The sequence below is a fragment of the Salmo trutta genome, unplaced genomic scaffold (assembly GCF_901001165.1).
Source record: "Salmo trutta unplaced genomic scaffold, fSalTru1.1, whole genome shotgun sequence".
In the NCBI taxonomy this organism is placed as follows: Eukaryota; Metazoa; Chordata; class Actinopteri; order Salmoniformes; family Salmonidae; genus Salmo; species Salmo trutta.
The window spans coordinates 388,991-406,490 of record NW_021822597.1 but is presented as its reverse complement, the minus strand read 5'-3'; the positions used below and the strand labels follow the sequence as shown (position 1 = coordinate 406,490).

Here is a 17,500-nt window from a genome sequence, read left to right as displayed (position 1 = left end):
TAGTCTATAGCTGAGCTGGTTAAACTGTAGTAGGGTCCACATAGATACTAGTCATGCTGGTGTAGTCTATAGCTGAGCTGGTTAAACTGTAGTAGGGTCCACATAGATACTAGTCATGCTGGTGTAGTCTATAGCTGAGCTGGTTAAACTGTAGTAGGGTCCACATAGATACTAGTCACGCTGGTGTAGTCTATAGCTGAGCTGGTTAAACTGTAGTAGGGTCCACATAGATACTAGTCATGCTGGTGTAGTCTATAGCTGAGCTGGTTAAACTGTAGTAGGGTCCACATAGATACTAGTCATGCTGGTGTAGTCTATAGCTGAGCTGGTTAAACTGTAGTAGGGTCCACATAGATACTAGTCATGCTGGTGTAGTCTATAGCTGAGCTGGTTAAACTGTAGTAGGGTCCACATAGATACTAGTCATGCTGGTGTAGTCTATAGCTGAGCTGGTTAAACTGTAGTAGGGTCCACATAGATACTAGTCATGCTGGTGTAGTCTATAGCTGAGCTGGTTAAACTGTAGTAGGGTCCACATAGATACTAGTCATGCTGGTGTAGTTTATAGCTGAGCTGGTTAAACTGAGGTAGGGTCCACATAGATACTAGTCATGCTGGTGTAGTCTATAGCTGAGCTGGTTAAACTGTAGTAGGGTCCACATAGATACTAGTCATGCTGGTGTAGTCTATAGCTGAGCTGGTTAAACTGTAGTAGGGTCCACATAGATACTAGTCATGCTGGTGTAGTCTATAGCTGAGCTGGTTAAACTGTAGTAGGGTCCTCATAGATACTAGTCATGCTGGTGTAGTCTATAGCTGAGCTGGTTAAACTGTAGTAGGGTCCACATAGATACTAGTCATGCTGGTGTAGTCTATAGCTGAGCTGGTTAAACTGTAGTAGGGTCCACATAGATACTAGTCATGCTGGTGTAGTCTATAGCTGAGCTGGTTAAACTGTAGTAGGGTCCACATAGATACTAGTCATGCTGGTGTTGATGGTCCCCAGATGTGATTTATTCTGCTCTGTTTTATGTCCAATCCTTATTTTCTGACTGATTTGAATTTGAAGAGATTTAAGGTTTTCATATTTGATAAAATACAATGTCCATTTCCATGAATCATGATGTCTGGTGTTGATGTATATTGGTTGTCATTCAGAACCATTGATATGTTTTCTCAGTTGGTTCTCTGTCTCTATGTAATTCTCCTCAGTATCATTGATCAGCTCGGCCCTAATTGATGTGTTCTCTGTCACCTGGAGCTGCATGGAAAATGGTCCAGGAACAAAAGGACAATTCAGGACTAGTCAGTCCACTACAAGCTGGTATCCCTTACTTTCTACTAAACTATATGAACTGGTTTCCCAGACACAGATTAATCCTAGTCCTGGACTAAAAAGCGTGTTCAATGTAGATGTCCAGGAAACCGTCCCTAAATGTGTCATCGTTCATCCTCCCATACTGCTCAGTCCAGCAACATTAAACCTGTCCAGCTGGTGGTGCTATTGACCAAACAATAAAACCAGCAGATATCTGGACTTGCCACTCAGTATATCAGTAATGTTCAGAATAGTACTTTAATATCATTGGAGATTGATGGTGTTTTTAATCCACTATCCAGAGTCAGGAACAGATGAAGTTAGGTCTGCTACTGTTCAGTGATTAAATATGATTTATGGTGATGGGAAATAAAAAAATCCAACACTAAACTTCATCTAGTAATAGTTTTCCTTTGTTATTTATTCCTAGGTGTGTCTTTGTAAATGGATTGTGTGGAGGTGAGCTGGTGGTGTGGCTGATAGAACAGAATGAAAAGGGAAAAAGAGGAAGAGGGGAGGAGTGAAGGGCTGTTCAAGAAACCAGATGAGGAAGAGAAAGATATTCAGGGGAATAACTGGTCTCTGTTCCAAATGGTTCACTATTCCCTACGTAGTGCACTACGGTGCTTCTGACCAGGTCTAAAGTAGTGTTCTACGTAGGGAATAGGGTGTAGATTTATTAGAATATCATGCTTTAGTGTTTGGCACAAAACATCTGTCATTAACCTGGTTTCAGAGTCTAATACACACCATAAACCTGGTTTCAGAGTCTAATACACACCATCTGTCATTAACCTGGTTTCAGAGTCTAATACACACCATTAACCTGGTTTCAGAGTCTAATACACACCATCCGTCATTAACCTGGTTTCAGAGTCTAATACACACCATCTGTTATTAACCTGGTTTCAGAGTCTAATACACACCATTTTCCTGGTTTCATAGTGTAATACACACCATAAACCTGGTTTCAGAGTCTAATACACACCACCTGTCATTAACCTGGTTTCAGAGTCTAATACACACCATTAACCTGGTTTCAGAGTCTAATACACACCATAAACCTGGTTTCAGAGTCTAATACACACCATCCGTCATTAACCTGGTTTCAGAGTCTAATACACACCATCTGTTATTAACCTGGTTTCAGAGTCTAATACACACCATTTTCCTGGTTTCAGAGTGTAATACACACCATAAACCTGGTTTCAGAGTCTAATACACACCACCTGTCATTAACCTGGTTACAGTCTAATACACACCATAAACCTGGTTTCAGAGTCTAATACACACCATCTGTCATTAACCTGGTTTCAGCGTCTAATACACACCATCTGTCATTAACCTGGTTTCAGAGTCTAATACACACCATCTGTCAATAACCTGGTTTCAGAGTCTAATACACACTATTAACCTGGTTTCAGAGTTTAATACACACCATCTGTCATTAACCTGGTTTCAGAGTCTAATACACACCATTAACCTGGTTTCAGAGTCTAATACACGCCATCTGTCATTAACCTGGTTTCAGAGTCTAATACACACCATTAACCTGGTTTCAGAGTCTAATACACACCATCTGTCATTAACCTGGTTTCAGAGTCTAATACACACCATCTGTCATTAACCTGGTTTCAGAGTCTAATACACACCATTAACCTGGTTTCAGAGTCTAATACACACCATTAACCTGGTTTCAGAGTCTAATACACACCATCTGTCATTAACCTGGTTTCAGAGTCTAATACACACCATCCACCATTAACCTGGTTTCAGAGTCTAATACACACCATTAACCTGGTTTCAGAGTCTAATACACACCATTAACCTGGTTTCAGAGTCTAATACACACCATCTGTCATTAACCTGGTTTCAGAGTCTAATACACACCATTAACCTGGTTTCAGAGTCTAATACACACCATCTGTCATTAACCTGGTTTCAGAGTCTAATACACACCATCTGTCATTAACCTGGTTTCAGAGTCTAATACACACCATCTGTCATTAACCTGGTTTCAGAGTCTAATACACACCACCTGTCATTAACCTGGTTACAGAGTCTAATACACACAATTAACCTGGTTTCAGAGTCTAATACACACCATTAACCTGGTTTCAGAGTCTAATACACACCATCTGTCATTAACCTGGTTTCAGAGTCTAATACACACCATTAACCTGGTTTCAGAGTCTAATACACACCATCTGTCATTAACCTGGTTTCAGAGTCTAATACACACCATTAACCTGGTTTCAGAGTCTAATACACACCATCAGTCATTAACCTGGTTTCAGAGTCTAATACACACCATCTGTCATTAACCTGGTTTCAGAGTCTAATACACACCATCTGTCATTAACCTGGTTTCAGAGTCTAATACACACCATTAACCTGGTTTCAGAGTCTAATACACACCATCTGTCATTAACCTGGTTTCAGAGTCTAATACACACCATCTACCATTAACCTGGTTACAGAGTCTAATACACACCATTAACCTGGTTTCAGAGTCTAATACACACCATCTGTCATTAACCTGGTTTCAGAGTCTAATACACACCATCTGTCATTAACCTGGTTTCAGAGTCTAATACACACCATCTGTCATTAACCTGGTTTCAGAGTCTAATACACACCATCTGTCATTAACCTGGTTTCAGAGTCTAATACACACCATCTACCATTAACCTGGTTTCAGAGTCTAATACACACCATTAACCTGGTTTCAGAGTCTAATACACACCATTAACCTGGTTTCAGAGTCTAATACACACCATCTGTCATTAACCTGGTTTCAGAGTCTAATACACACCATTAACCTGGTTTCAGAGTCTAATACACACCATCTGTCATTAACCTGGTTTCAGAGTCTAATACACACCATTAGCCTGGTTTCAGAGTCTAATACACACCATCTGTCATTAACCTGGTTTCAGAGTCTAATACACACCATCTGTCATTAACCTGGTTTCAGAGTCTAATACACACCATCTGTTATTAACCTGGTTTCAGAGTCTAATACACACCATCTACCATTAACCTGGTTACAGAGTCTAATACACACCATTAACCTGGTTTCAGAGTCTAATACACACCATCTGTCATTAACCTGGTTTCAGAGTCTAATACACACCATTAACCTGGTTTCAGAGTCTAATACACACCATTAACCTGGTTTCAGAGTCTAATACACACCATCTGTCATTAACCTGGTTTCAGAGTCTAATACACACCATTAACCTGGTTTCAGAGTCTAATACACACCATCTGTCATTAATCTGGTTTCAGAGTCTAATACACACCATCTACCATTAACCTGGTTTCAGAGTCTAATACACACCATTAACCTGGTTTCAGAGTCTAATACACACAATTAACCTGGTTTCAGAGTCTAATACACACCATTAACCTGGTTTCAGAGTCTAATACACACCATTAACCTGGTTTCAGAGTCTAATACACACCATATGTCATTAACCTGGTTTCAGAGTCTAATACACACCATCTGTCATTAACCTGGTTTCAGAGTCTAATAGGGCTGGGCGATATATCGATATAAAAAATATATCGATATATATTTTAAATGTGATATGAAATTAGACCATTTCGCATATATCGATATAATTTGCGCTTTGATCCTTGCTCCAAGCAAGCTGCAGACCCGGAGCTCTCTGCGCTGCTCCCCGCGCCTCCTCTTTCATGCACAGAGGGCGGAGGGGCAGGAACAGACACTTCAACAAACATGGAGGAAGCAACAGCGTCTGCGGAGCGTTTTGACGAGGAATTGGTTAGTAAAAGAAAAAGCATTGGCTCAGTCATTTGGAGATGGTTCGGATTCAAAGTATCAGATGAGCAACAAAATCACGTTATATGTAGGCAGTGCCATAAAAAAAAGTTCCAGCCAGGGGTGGAAGCGCTACAAATCTTTTTCACCACCTAAAACAGTGGCACAAACTGCAATACGAAGAGTGTGTGAAACTGCGCGCTGCAGAAGCCCCAGCCGCAAGCCGTCGACAACCCGAAAAAGCTCCAGCCCCGAAACAAAGCTCACTGCAAACTTCATTTTCCCGCAGTGTGGTGCCTAATGAAAAGAAAATTGGCAAGTGGTGTACTATAACTAAAGCGGTGTCCTATCACATTGCTAAAGATATGGTCCCTGTTGCAACTGTGGAACAAGTCGGATTCAAAAAGCTACTGAAAACTATGGACCCGAGATATGAGCTTCCCAACTACTTTGCACGAGAAGCACTGCCACAAATGTCCACTGAAGTCAGGCAGAGCCTTGCTGACCGGCTCGCTAACGGGACCCATTTTGCGTTGACCAGCGATATGTGGTCGAGCAGGACATGTGAGCCTGAGATGATGATGAAAACAGCGTCGTGTCGTCTCCAAAACAAGTTATTTCCCCCCCCCCAGGATCACACCGGTGAGCATATAGCTGAGGCCTTGCAGGACGCAAGCTGGGAAACTCCCGAGAAAAGCATCCGGTTGCTATAACAACCGACAACGGGAGCAAGGTGGTCAAAGCGGTGGAGCTGAACGAGCGGCTGAGGATGCAGTGCTTCGGTCAGACTACACTTGGCTATTGGGGAGTGCAGTGTTTTAAGGACTATTCACACATTTTACTGATTACAATATTACTTTTTCATTATTTTTTCCTTTGCAACTTTTTTTGGTTTTATGCTGCTGTCTTGGCCAAAAATTGATTAAGTAGATTAATAAAACATATTAAAATATTAGTTTTTTCATTATTTTCCTTTGTGTCTTGTCTGCAACTTTTTGGGGTTTTATGCTGCTGTCTTGGCCAAAAATGGATTAATAAAACACAAAACATAAAGTACTTTAAAGAAAAAAACATATTACAATATTACTTTTTCATTATTTTCCTTTGTGTCTTGTCTGCAACTTTTTTTGGTTTTCTTGGAGTTTCCCAGCTTGCGTCCTGCAGAGACTTCTTATTCAGGATTCTGTTTATAGGGATAGGGTGAAGTCCACACAAAGCGTATTGCATGTAACCAAACAGTTAGGTGAACTGCAGCACGGTCAAAGCAAAATATATGTTTCAGACGTTTTAGGGACGACAAAACGACTATTGCTTTAAAACGACATAGAGAGTTCAGCACCTACAGTTACGATCTGTCTTTAATTTTGCCCTTTTTTAAAACCATAAACTTGGATTAGCACAGCTAACACAGCTAACTCAGTTAGCACAGCTAGCACAGCTAGCACAGCTAACACAGCTAACACCGCTAACACAGTTAACACAGCTAGCACAGCTAACACAGCTAGCACAGCTAGCACAGCTAACACAGCTAGCACAGCTAACACGGTTAGCACAGCTAAAACAGCTAGCACAGCTAACACCGCTAACACAGTTAGCACAGCTAGCACAGCTAACACAGCTAACACCGCTAACACAGTTAGCACAGCTAGCACAGCTAACACAGCTAACACCGCTAACACAGTTAGCACAGCTAACACAGCTAACACTGCTAACACAGCTAACGCAGCTAGCACAGCTAACGCAGCTAGCACAGCTAACACAGCTAACACCGCTAACACAGTTAGCACCGCTAGCACAGCTAACACAGCTAGCACAGCTAACACAGCTAGCAACTTTTTTTTGTTTTATGCTGCTGTCTTGGCCAAAAATTGATTAAGTAGATTAATAAAACATATTAAAATATTAGTTTTTCATTATTTTCCTTTGTGTCTTGTCTGCAACTTTTTTGTTTTTTGCTGCTGTCTTGGCCAAAAAATGGATTAATAAAACACAAAACATAAAGTGCTAAAAGTAAAATCACTTACAAATCACCAACTCACGCTGGGGCGACCGATAGAGATATTAGGAACTCACGCTGGGGCGACCGATAGAGATATTAGGAACTCACGCTGGGGCGACCGATAGAGATATTAGGAACTCACGCTGGGGCGACCGATAGAGATATTAGGAACTCACGCTGGGGCGACCGATAGAGATATTAGGAACTCACTCTGGGGCGACCGATAGAGATATTAGGAACTCACGCTGGGGCGACCGATAGAGATATTAGGAACTCACGCTGGGGCGACCCGTAGAGATATTAGGAACTCACGCTGGGGCGACCGATAGAGATATTAGGAACTCACGCTGGGGCGACCGATAGAGATATTAGGAACTCACGCTGGGGCGACCGATAGAGATATTAGGAACTCACGCTGGGGCGACCGATAGAGATATTAGGAACCCACGCTGGGGCGACCGATAGAGATATTAGGAACTCACGCTGGGGCGACCGATAGAGATATTAGGAACTCACGCTGGGGCGACCGATAGAGATATTAGGAAACTCCTCTGGGGCGACCGATAGAGATATTAGGAACTCACGCTGGGGCCACGATAGAGATATTAGGAACTCACGCTGGGGCGACCGATAGAGATATTAGGAACTCACGCTGGGGCGACCGATAGAGATATTAGGAACTCACTCTGGGGCGACCGATAGAGATATTAGGAACTCACGCTGGGGCGACCGATAGAGATATAGGAACTCACGCTGGGGCGACCGATAGAGATATTAGGAACTCACGCTGGGGCGACCGATAGAGATATTAGGAACTCACGCTGGGGCGACCGATAGAGATATTAGGAACTCACGCTGGGGCGACCAATAGAGATATTAGGAACTCACGCTGGGGCGACCGATAGAGATATTAGGAACTCACGCTGGGGCGACCGATAGAGATATTAGGAACTCACGCTGGGGCGACCGATAGAGATATTAGGAACTCACGCTGGGGCGACCGATAGAGATATTAGGAACTCACGCTGGGGCGACCGATAGAGATATTAGGAACTCACGCTGGGGCGACCGATAGAGATATTAGGAACTCACGCTGGGGCGACCGATAGAGATATTAGGAACTCACGCTGGGGCGACCGATAGAGATATTAGGAACTCACGCTGGGGCGACCGATAGAGATATTAGGAACTCACGCTGGGGCGACCGATAGAGATATTAGGAACTCACGCTGGGGCGACCGATAGAGATATTAGGAACTCACGCTGGGGCGAACCATAGAGATATTAGGAACTCACGCTGGGGCTACCGATAGAGATATTTGGAACTCACGCGTGAAAGGGTTAAACAGCCATCACTAACATTGAGTGGCTGCTGCCAACATACAGACTCAAATCTCTAGCCACTTTAATAATAAAAAATTGGATGTAATAATTGTATCACTAGTCGCTTTAAACAATGCCACTTTACATAATGTTTACATACCCTACATTACTCATCTCATATGTATATACTGTACTCTATACCATCTACTGTATCTTGCCTATTTTTTTGTTCATATAATTTAAAAAGGTGTCACTAGGTGTAGGTAAACTATGATATGACTAAAGAGTTAATCAGGGTGATTTTTCCACAAATAGACAAGTATTTTCCTTTCCATGGTAGCAAGATCTTATCTATTCTTGCTAACTTTCTATAAAAACATTTCTTTCTTTCGGGACCGAGTATGTCCACATGCCCATCAGACCATTTTATTGTTAAACTTCTCCTCTTCACAGTTCAAAACGTTCTGAGATGTAGCCATTATTTACTATTTTACACCTAGTGTTACTATACATAACTTTAACCCATTTTATAAGAGATTCTCCAAAATGGAAATATTCTAGGCATTTATAAATAAACTCCAGTGGTACTTTATCAAAAGCCTTTTCTAAATCAGCTATGGCCTGGTGTCCCCGATATTTAATAGTATTCTATTGTTTCCAGTACTTATATTATCTCCAATGTATCGTCCATGTAAAAAACCTGTCTGATTAGGATCAATAATATCTCACAATACCTTTTTTAATTCTATGCGCCAAGCATTTAGCAAGAATTTTTGCATTACAACACTGAAGTGTAAGAGGCCCCCATTTTTTAAATGGATCTTTATATATACACCACTTGGATCCTGTTTCAATAATAATGATATCAGACCTTCTTGTTGCCTGTCTGATAACCTACCATTTATATATTAGTGGTTAAAATCTTCTTAGGGATCAAATCCCTTTAGCGGGATCGATTTGACAACATCCGGTGAATTGCAGAGCGCCAAATTCAAACGAATGAAATATAAATATTTAACATTCATATAAATACAAGTGTAATGCATCAAAATAAAGCTTAACCTGTTGGGGTGTAGGGGGCAGTATTTTCACGGCCGGATGAAAAACGTACCCAATTTAAACAGGTTACTACTCTGGCCCATAAAATAGAATATGCATATTATTAGTAGATTTGGATAGAAAACACTCTGAAGTTTCTAAAACTGTTTGAATGGTGTCTGTGAGTATAACAGAACTCATATGGCAGGCAAAAAAACCTGAGAGAAAATTGAATCAGGAAGTGGGAGAAATTCGAAATGTAGTTTTTCTTTTGAATCACCTTGAAAAAACTACAAAGACATCGTAGGTGCAACGTAAATCCTGACTCTTCCATTGGCTGTCAACAATCTTTAGGAACTGCTTTTCATCCGTCATCTGTTACCGGGCAGAAAATATCTGTCTCGTTCAATCCCTGGCCAATCAGAGAACAGGTGTCTTATGACGCGCATCCACGTGACTTAGCTGTTGTTTTTATTTGTTCTTGTATGACTGAATACCTACAGCCCCGTTGTTAAATTATCCCCATTTGACGTTAAAAAATGAAGGATTGATTGGAAACATCGTTTGACGTGTTTCTACAAACGGTAATGGAATTGTTTGGCCATTTCGTCTACGGATTTGCGTCCACGCCACATTGGCATGGTAACATGTAGTTCTGGACGGGTCAACAAAACGGACCTATTTTGGACATAAATGATGGACTTTTGCAGAACAAATGAACATTTTTCTTGTGGAAGTGGGAGCCCATCCGAGTGCATTCCGCCAGAAGATCAGCAAAAGGTCAGTAAATATTTCCAACATATTGTTAGAGATTTGTCGACGCCGTGGTTGAAGGCTAACTGTATAGCTTAGCATTGAAGGCTAAATTCTGGACTCAGAATATTGAACAATGTTGCTTTTTCCGTAACGTTATTTTTTAAATCTGACAAAGTGGTTGCATAAAGGAGTAGATTATCTCTAATTCTTTAAATAATTGTTGTATTTATTTTTTTCAACGTTTTATGAGTTCTTCCGTAAATTAAATGTGCCTTTTCACCGGATGTTATGGGGAGAAAACATTTTCTGAACGTCACGCGCCAATGTAGAAATTGGGTTTTTTGGATGTAAATATAAACTTGATCGAACAAAAAATGCATGAATTGTCTAACATGATGTCCTAGGAGTGTCATCTGATTCAGATTGTCAAAGGTTTGCTTAATTTTAGCTGAATATCTGGTTTTGTGATGGCTGTCGTGCTTGGAAAATGGCTTTTTAATTATTTTTTTTGCTGAGATGCTAAAATAATCTGTTTTTCTTTCACCGTAAAGCCTTTTTGAAATAAGACAATGTGATTGGATTAACTAGTAGAGTATCTTTAAAATGCCATATAATACTTGAATTTTAATTTTGAGATTATTTGGATATGATACTTTATCAGTGTTTACAGTCATACCAACATGATGTATATGATACTTTATCAGTGTTTACAGTCATACCAACATGATGTATATGAAACTTTATCAGTGTTTACAGTCATACCAACATGATGTATATGATACTTTATCAGTGTTTACAGTCATACCATGAAATGATCAGTTAACCTCTAGACTAGAAACACAGACAAATCACTTCAGGATGAAGTCCAATAGATGTCGCTGTTGCACTGTAGTAGTGGGGGGGGACAGGAAGTTCCGGTAGGCGCACACCATTCTTTAGAATAAGGAAAACGCAAGAACTGTGCTGTCCTTTTCTCTTTATTACTACAGTCTGAGGTTGGTAACGTCAACAGTGAGGACAATCCCAGCCTGCCACTCTCCTTCCACACTGAGTCCAAACCTACAGTCACTGGGTCCTGATTGTGACAGTGGAGCCCAGTTTGCACTGCAGGGTCCAGAGATGGAATCAGTGAAGCTGGAAGACTGCAGTCAAACACTGGAGCTGAATGTCAACATTAAAGAAGAAGAGGAGGAGGAGATTGTCTCAACATGGTCTCCATTTTCTACATCCAGAGAGCAACAGCAGGAAGATCACAGAGCTAAGAGGTCTCACCACTGCCCACATTGTGAGGAGATTTTCCCAATTCTATCAAAGCTAAAAAATACACCTTAAAACACACACTGGAGAGAATCTGTATCCCTGTAATGACTGTGGGAAGAGATTCACAACATCAAGGTCTCTGACAGTTCATCAGAGAATACACACAGAAGTGAAACCTTACTCCTGCTCTGACTGTTGGAAGAGTTTCTCTCGACTGGGCGACTTAAAAACACATGAACTTATACATACAGGAGAGAAGCCTTACTCCTGCTCTGATTGTGTAAAATGCTTCACAACATCAACTGACCTAAAAGTTCACCAGAGAACACACACGGGAGAGAAGCCTTACTCCTGCTCTGACTGTGGAAAGGTTGGGGGGGGGGCAGCTCCTCACTGTCAGAATCTGATTCCTGACTTTCAGACTCATTGTCAGAATTTAAAAGAAAATCTCCAGAATTTCCACATTTGTGAGTTGTCTCCTTTTGAAAGACATTGCTAATGCTACAGCTTAGCTCACTAGCTACATACATAAACAACAACACTGAATGGCTCAGAGTGAGAGGGGACGTGATTGACTGCCGTAATGCGTCACTTGTATCAATAAATCACCATCAGAAAATGTTTTGTGAGGTAATTATTTGTGTATTTACTGTTTTATTCACATGTTTTCAATTCTGGGTGACAAATCATTCATTCCGATTCTTGCATAAATTGTAATGGGCACATATTATGTGTGTAAAATACTTATTTGAAGGTTATACTGATTATGATGAGCTAAGCTAATTCCAGCTATGTGTATGGAGCCATGTTTGTTGACATACAATGCATTCTGGGTTTCACGTAATCGTCTGTTTGACCAAAAAATGTTATAACAAAATGAGGTGAGTAAGAATTCACTCATTTTTTGAGGACTTCCGGAAATGAATGGTGGGATGTGAACGACGGTAGATGACACACCCCTTCAACACTATAAACAGACCGAACTCATCTTGTCTTTTATTATCTTCGGTTTCTGTGAGGGGGAAAAAATGCATGGCTGCGCGTTGAAACTAATCGTCGGATTACTGTCGATTTCTAGAAAGTGTTTTACCTAATTATTTCGATCAATGGTGAGCTCACCCCGTGATGTGATTAATTATACATAGTAATTGCAATTAGCTAATTCATATTGTAGTTTACGTCAGCCGAGAGTTAGAAAATATGACTGCTTGTGTTGGGTCAATCTATCCTCAGTTAGCGATAGGACAAATGTAGCCTACATTTTTTCATCAGAGAATACACACAGGAGAGAAGCCTTACTCCTGCTCTGACTGTTGGAAGAGTTTCTCTCGACTGGGAAACTTAAAAACACATGAACGTATACATACAGGAGTGAAACCTTACTCCTGCTCTGACTGTGGATAGAGTTTCTCTCGACTGGGAAACTTAAAAACACATGAACGTATACATACAGGAGTGAAACCTTACTCCTGCTCTGACTGTGGAAAGAGTTTCTCTCGACTGGCCCAGTTAAAAAGACACCAAGGTAATCATAAAGGAGAGAAGCATTATCACTGATCTGACTGTAGATTTTGTTTTTTATCAACAGCTGAGCTAAAAGGGTCATCAGAGAACACACAGAGGAGAGAAGCCTTACTTCTTCTCTTAATGTGGCAAGAGTTTCTCCCGATTGGGAAATGTAAAAACACACCAATGGATACACACTTGAGAGAAGCCTTACAGATTGGTGTCTTTTTAAATGGCCCAATGTATACATAAAGGAGAGAAGTCTCATCAGTTTTCTCAGACCAGCTAAGATTAGTCACTCCACTTAATTCTCATCCTATAAAATAATTGGCAACTTTGAATTGGATCAAATGAAGACAGCGTAGAACACTCTTGTAATCCTGTTGTTTCTCACTGTGAGAACCGTGCAGAAAAAAGGGAGCATTCTAGAATGTTAGTCTCTCTTCTCTTTACTGATCAGCACCTTGTTGATATTGACATCTTGGATTTGCAATTATGGTTGAATATCCTCTGTGAGGCGTCTCACAATGGAGTCTGATGGTTGACTGGGTGGTACTGCTTCCCTCTGTAGTTTTCTGTGGGAATGAGCTTGTATTCACAACATATACTGAGTGTACAAAACATTAAGGACACCTGCTCTTTCCATAACATAGACTGTTTCTGTACAGCACTTTGTGACATCGGCTGATGTAAAAAGGACTTTATAAATACATTTGATGATTTGATTGGTCTCCTGTACTATGTTTCCCACCAGCTCCTCTGTCAGAAACAACTTGTAGCACTCTGCCTCAGTTGGAAATGGACTCCAGACTGGGACTCATCAAAACAAACAGCAGGGCCAGGAGGGGTGAAATGACTGGCGGCCTTCCAGCTACCACAGAACTCCTGTACTTCATCCACTGTCGGTCTGCCTCCATCACCACCAGCATCTTCAAAGGGACCTGGTACTTGGTCAGTGGACAAGGGAACCTCAGATTCAGGGTTCTCAATGGCTACAAGGTTGGGGGGGGGGCAGCTCCTCACTGTCAGAATCTGATAAATGACTTTCAGACTCAGACTCATTGTCAGAATTTAAAAAAAAATCTCCAGAATTTCCACATTTGTGAGTTGTCTCCTTTTGAAAGACATTGCTAATGCTACAGCTTAGCTCACTAGCTACATACATAAACAACAACACTGAATGGCTCAGAGGGAGATGCTACAGCTTAGCTCACTAGCTACATACATAAACAACAACACTGAATGGCTCAGAGGGAGATGCTACAGCTTAGCTCACTAGCTACATACATAAACAACAACACTGAATGGCTCAGAGGGAGATGCTACAGCTTAGCTCACTAGCTACATACATAAACAACAACACTGAATGGCTCAGAGGGAGATGCTACAGCTTAGCTCACTAGCTACATACATAAACAACAACACTGAATGGCTCAGAGTGAGATGCTACAGCTTAGCTCACTAGCTACATACATAAACAACAACACTGAATGGCTCAGAGGGAGATGCTACAGCTTAGCTCACTAGCTACATACATAAACAACAACACTGAATGGCTCAGAGGGAGATGCTACAGCTTAGCTCACTAGCTACATACATAAACAACAACACTGAATGGCTCAGAGTGAGATGCTACAGCTTAGCTCACTAGCTACATACATAAACAACAACACTGAATGGCTCAGAGGGAGATGCTACAGCTTAGCTCACTAGCTACATACATAAACAACAACACTGAATGGCTCAGAGTGAGAGGGGACGTGATTGACTGCCGGCATGCGTCACTTGTATCAATAAATCACCATCAGAAAATGTTTTGTGAGGTAATTATTTGTGTATTTACTGTTTCATTCACATGTTTTCAATTCTGGGTGACAAATCATGCATTCCGATTCTTGCATAGATTGTAATGGGCACATATTATGTGTGTAAAATACTTATTTGAAGGTTATACTGATTATGAGAAAACATATCAATGGTTCTGAATGACAACCAATATACATCATGATTCATGGAAATGTACATTGTATTTTATCAAATATGAAAACCTTAAATCTCTTCAAATTCAAATCAGTCAGAAAATAAGGATTGTACATAAAACAGAGCAGAATAAATCATCACATCTGGGGACCATCACCACCAGCATGACTAGTATCTATGTGGACCCTACTACAGTTTAACCAGCTCAGCTATAGACTACACCAGCATGACTAGTATCTATGTGGACCCTACTACAGTTTAACCAGCTCAGCTATAGACTACACCAGCATGACTAGTATCTATGTGGACCCTACTACAGTTTAACCAGCTCAGCTATAGACTACACCAGCGTGACTAGTATCTATGTGGACCCTACTACAGTTTAACCAGCTCAGCTATAGACTACACCAGCGTGACTAGTATCTATGTGGACCCTACTACAGTTTAACCAGCTCAGCTATAGACTACACCAGCACGACTAGTATCTATGTGGACCCTACTACAGTTTAACCAGCTCAGCTATAGACTACACCAGCACGACTAGTATCTATGTGGACCCTACTACAGTTTAACCAGCTCAGCTATAGACTACACCAGCGTGACTAGTATCTATGTGGACCCTACTACAGTTTAACCAGCTCAGCTATAGACTACACCAGCATGACTAGTATCTATGTGGACGCTACTACAGTTTAACCAGCTCAGCTATAGACTACACCAGCATGACTAGTATCTATGTGGACCCTACTACAGTTTAACCAGCTCAGCTATAGACTACACCAGCATGACTAGTATCTATGTGGACCCTACTACAGTTTAACCAGCTCAGCTATAGACTACACCAGCATGACTAGTATCTATGTGGACCCTACTACAGTTTAACCAGCTCAGCTATAGACTACACCAGCGTGACTAGTATCTATGTGGCCCCTACTACAGTTTAACCAGCTCAGCTATAGACTACACCAGCATGACTAGTATCTATGTGGACCCTACTACAGTTTAACCAGCTCAGCTATAGACTACACCAGCATGACTAGTATCTATGTGGACCCTACTACAGTTTAACCAGCTCAGCTATAGACTACACCAGCATGACTAGTATCTATGTGGACCCTACTACAGTTTAACCAGCTCAGCTATAGACTACACCAGCATGACTAGTATCTATGTGGACCCTACTACAGTTTAACCAGCTCAGCTATAGACTACACCAGCGTGACTAGTATCTATGTGGACCCTACTACAGTTTAACCAGCTCAGCTATAGACTACACCAGCATGACTAGTATCTATGTGGACCCTACTACAGTTTAACCAGCTCAGCTATAGACTACACCAGCATGACTAGTATCTATGTGGACCCTACTACAGTTTAACCAGCTCAGCTATAGACTACACCAGCATGACTAGTATCTATGTGGACCCTACTACAGTTTAACCAGCTCAGCAGTACCATTATAACTATAGAGCATAAACCCAGGATAGAGGGGCTGAGTGAATGTGGTCTGGACTCTGTGGAGGAGGGTCATTGTGTCAGAGACACTGTAGAAGGACAGAGTACCTGCCTTGTGATCCAGGTACACTCCTACTCTGGAGGACTGAGGGCCTGGTACTTTAGTCACAACATCATTGTGTCTGAAACAATAATCACCTCTATAGCACTGTAAACTCCAGGACTTGTTATTGAATCCAAATCTATTATCTGTCTCTGTTCTGCTGATGTCTTTATATGAGACTGCTGTATAAACATAACCAGTCCACTCCACCTCCCAGTAACAGCGTCCAGACAGACCCTCTCTACACAGAACCTGCAACGTGTTGGTGAATCTGTCTGGATGACCAGGATATGGTTGGACTTGGCGTGTACAGGTCACCTTTCTGTTCCCTTTAGACAGAGAGAGGTGTGTGCCTGCTGTGTTTGGGTCCAGTGTGAGCTGACAGGAATCTGGGAGAAGAGCAGAGCCCAATGAGGGGAGTCAGAACAATAAGTTAAGTCAGATACTGTATCTACCCTGTCTTTGATTAGAGCACAGCAGAGATCAAATCAGAGAAATATGAGGAGTCAGATAGATACCCAGTCTTTGATTAGATCTACTATTGCTATATATTTCTAGAGGGATTGTTAGGAGTGGCAGTAAAAAGAGACTGTTAGTTACTTCACAATAAAGAGACTCACATTGTAACAACTGTTCTCTGGTCTTGGGCTCTGGAGGCAGAACAACCTCCACTATATTCACTACAGACACACAAACACATTGACAGAGAGAGGGAATGTTATCATCATACCATATTCCACATGTATATGACTAGTAGGGAACTTTCAATGGTCTAAAGTTGATGTTCTGATTGTTTTCAACACACCTGTAGTGGAGATCTTGGTCCATTCTCCTTTAAGGAAGTCTTCTAGTTTCTCTCTCAGTTCAGACACAGTCTTACTCACATCTCCAAAGTACTGAAGAGGACGGACAACGATGCTGGGTAAGTCTGAAGATACACTGATACTGGAGAGAGACTGATAACTCTGGAGAAGA

At 41.3% G+C, this 17,500-nt stretch overlaps 2 protein-coding genes across 2 annotated transcripts; one reads left to right on the top strand and one right to left on the bottom strand.

The window, feature by feature from the left end:
• Positions 1-9,866: 9,866 nt before the first annotated feature.
• On the top strand, positions 9,867-15,072 carry LOC115182866 (uncharacterized). Its single transcript, XM_029744268.1, has 4 exons — positions 9,867-10,245; positions 11,211-11,506; positions 13,742-14,050; positions 15,062-15,072. The coding sequence occupies exons 1-4, from the start codon at positions 10,181-10,183 to the stop codon at positions 15,070-15,072; spliced, it is 681 nt and encodes a 226-aa protein (XP_029600128.1). The 5' UTR covers positions 9,867-10,180.
• A 1,252-nt stretch (positions 15,073-16,324) lies between these two features.
• On the bottom strand, positions 16,325-17,200 carry LOC115182856 (stonustoxin subunit alpha-like; the record flags this gene model as incomplete). The annotated part of the gene is made up of 2 exons (XM_029744262.1): positions 16,325-16,914; positions 17,146-17,200. Coding segments are annotated over 2 exons (573 nt in total), but the record flags the coding sequence as incomplete, so codon positions are not given.
• Positions 17,201-17,500: the final 300 nt, after the last annotated feature.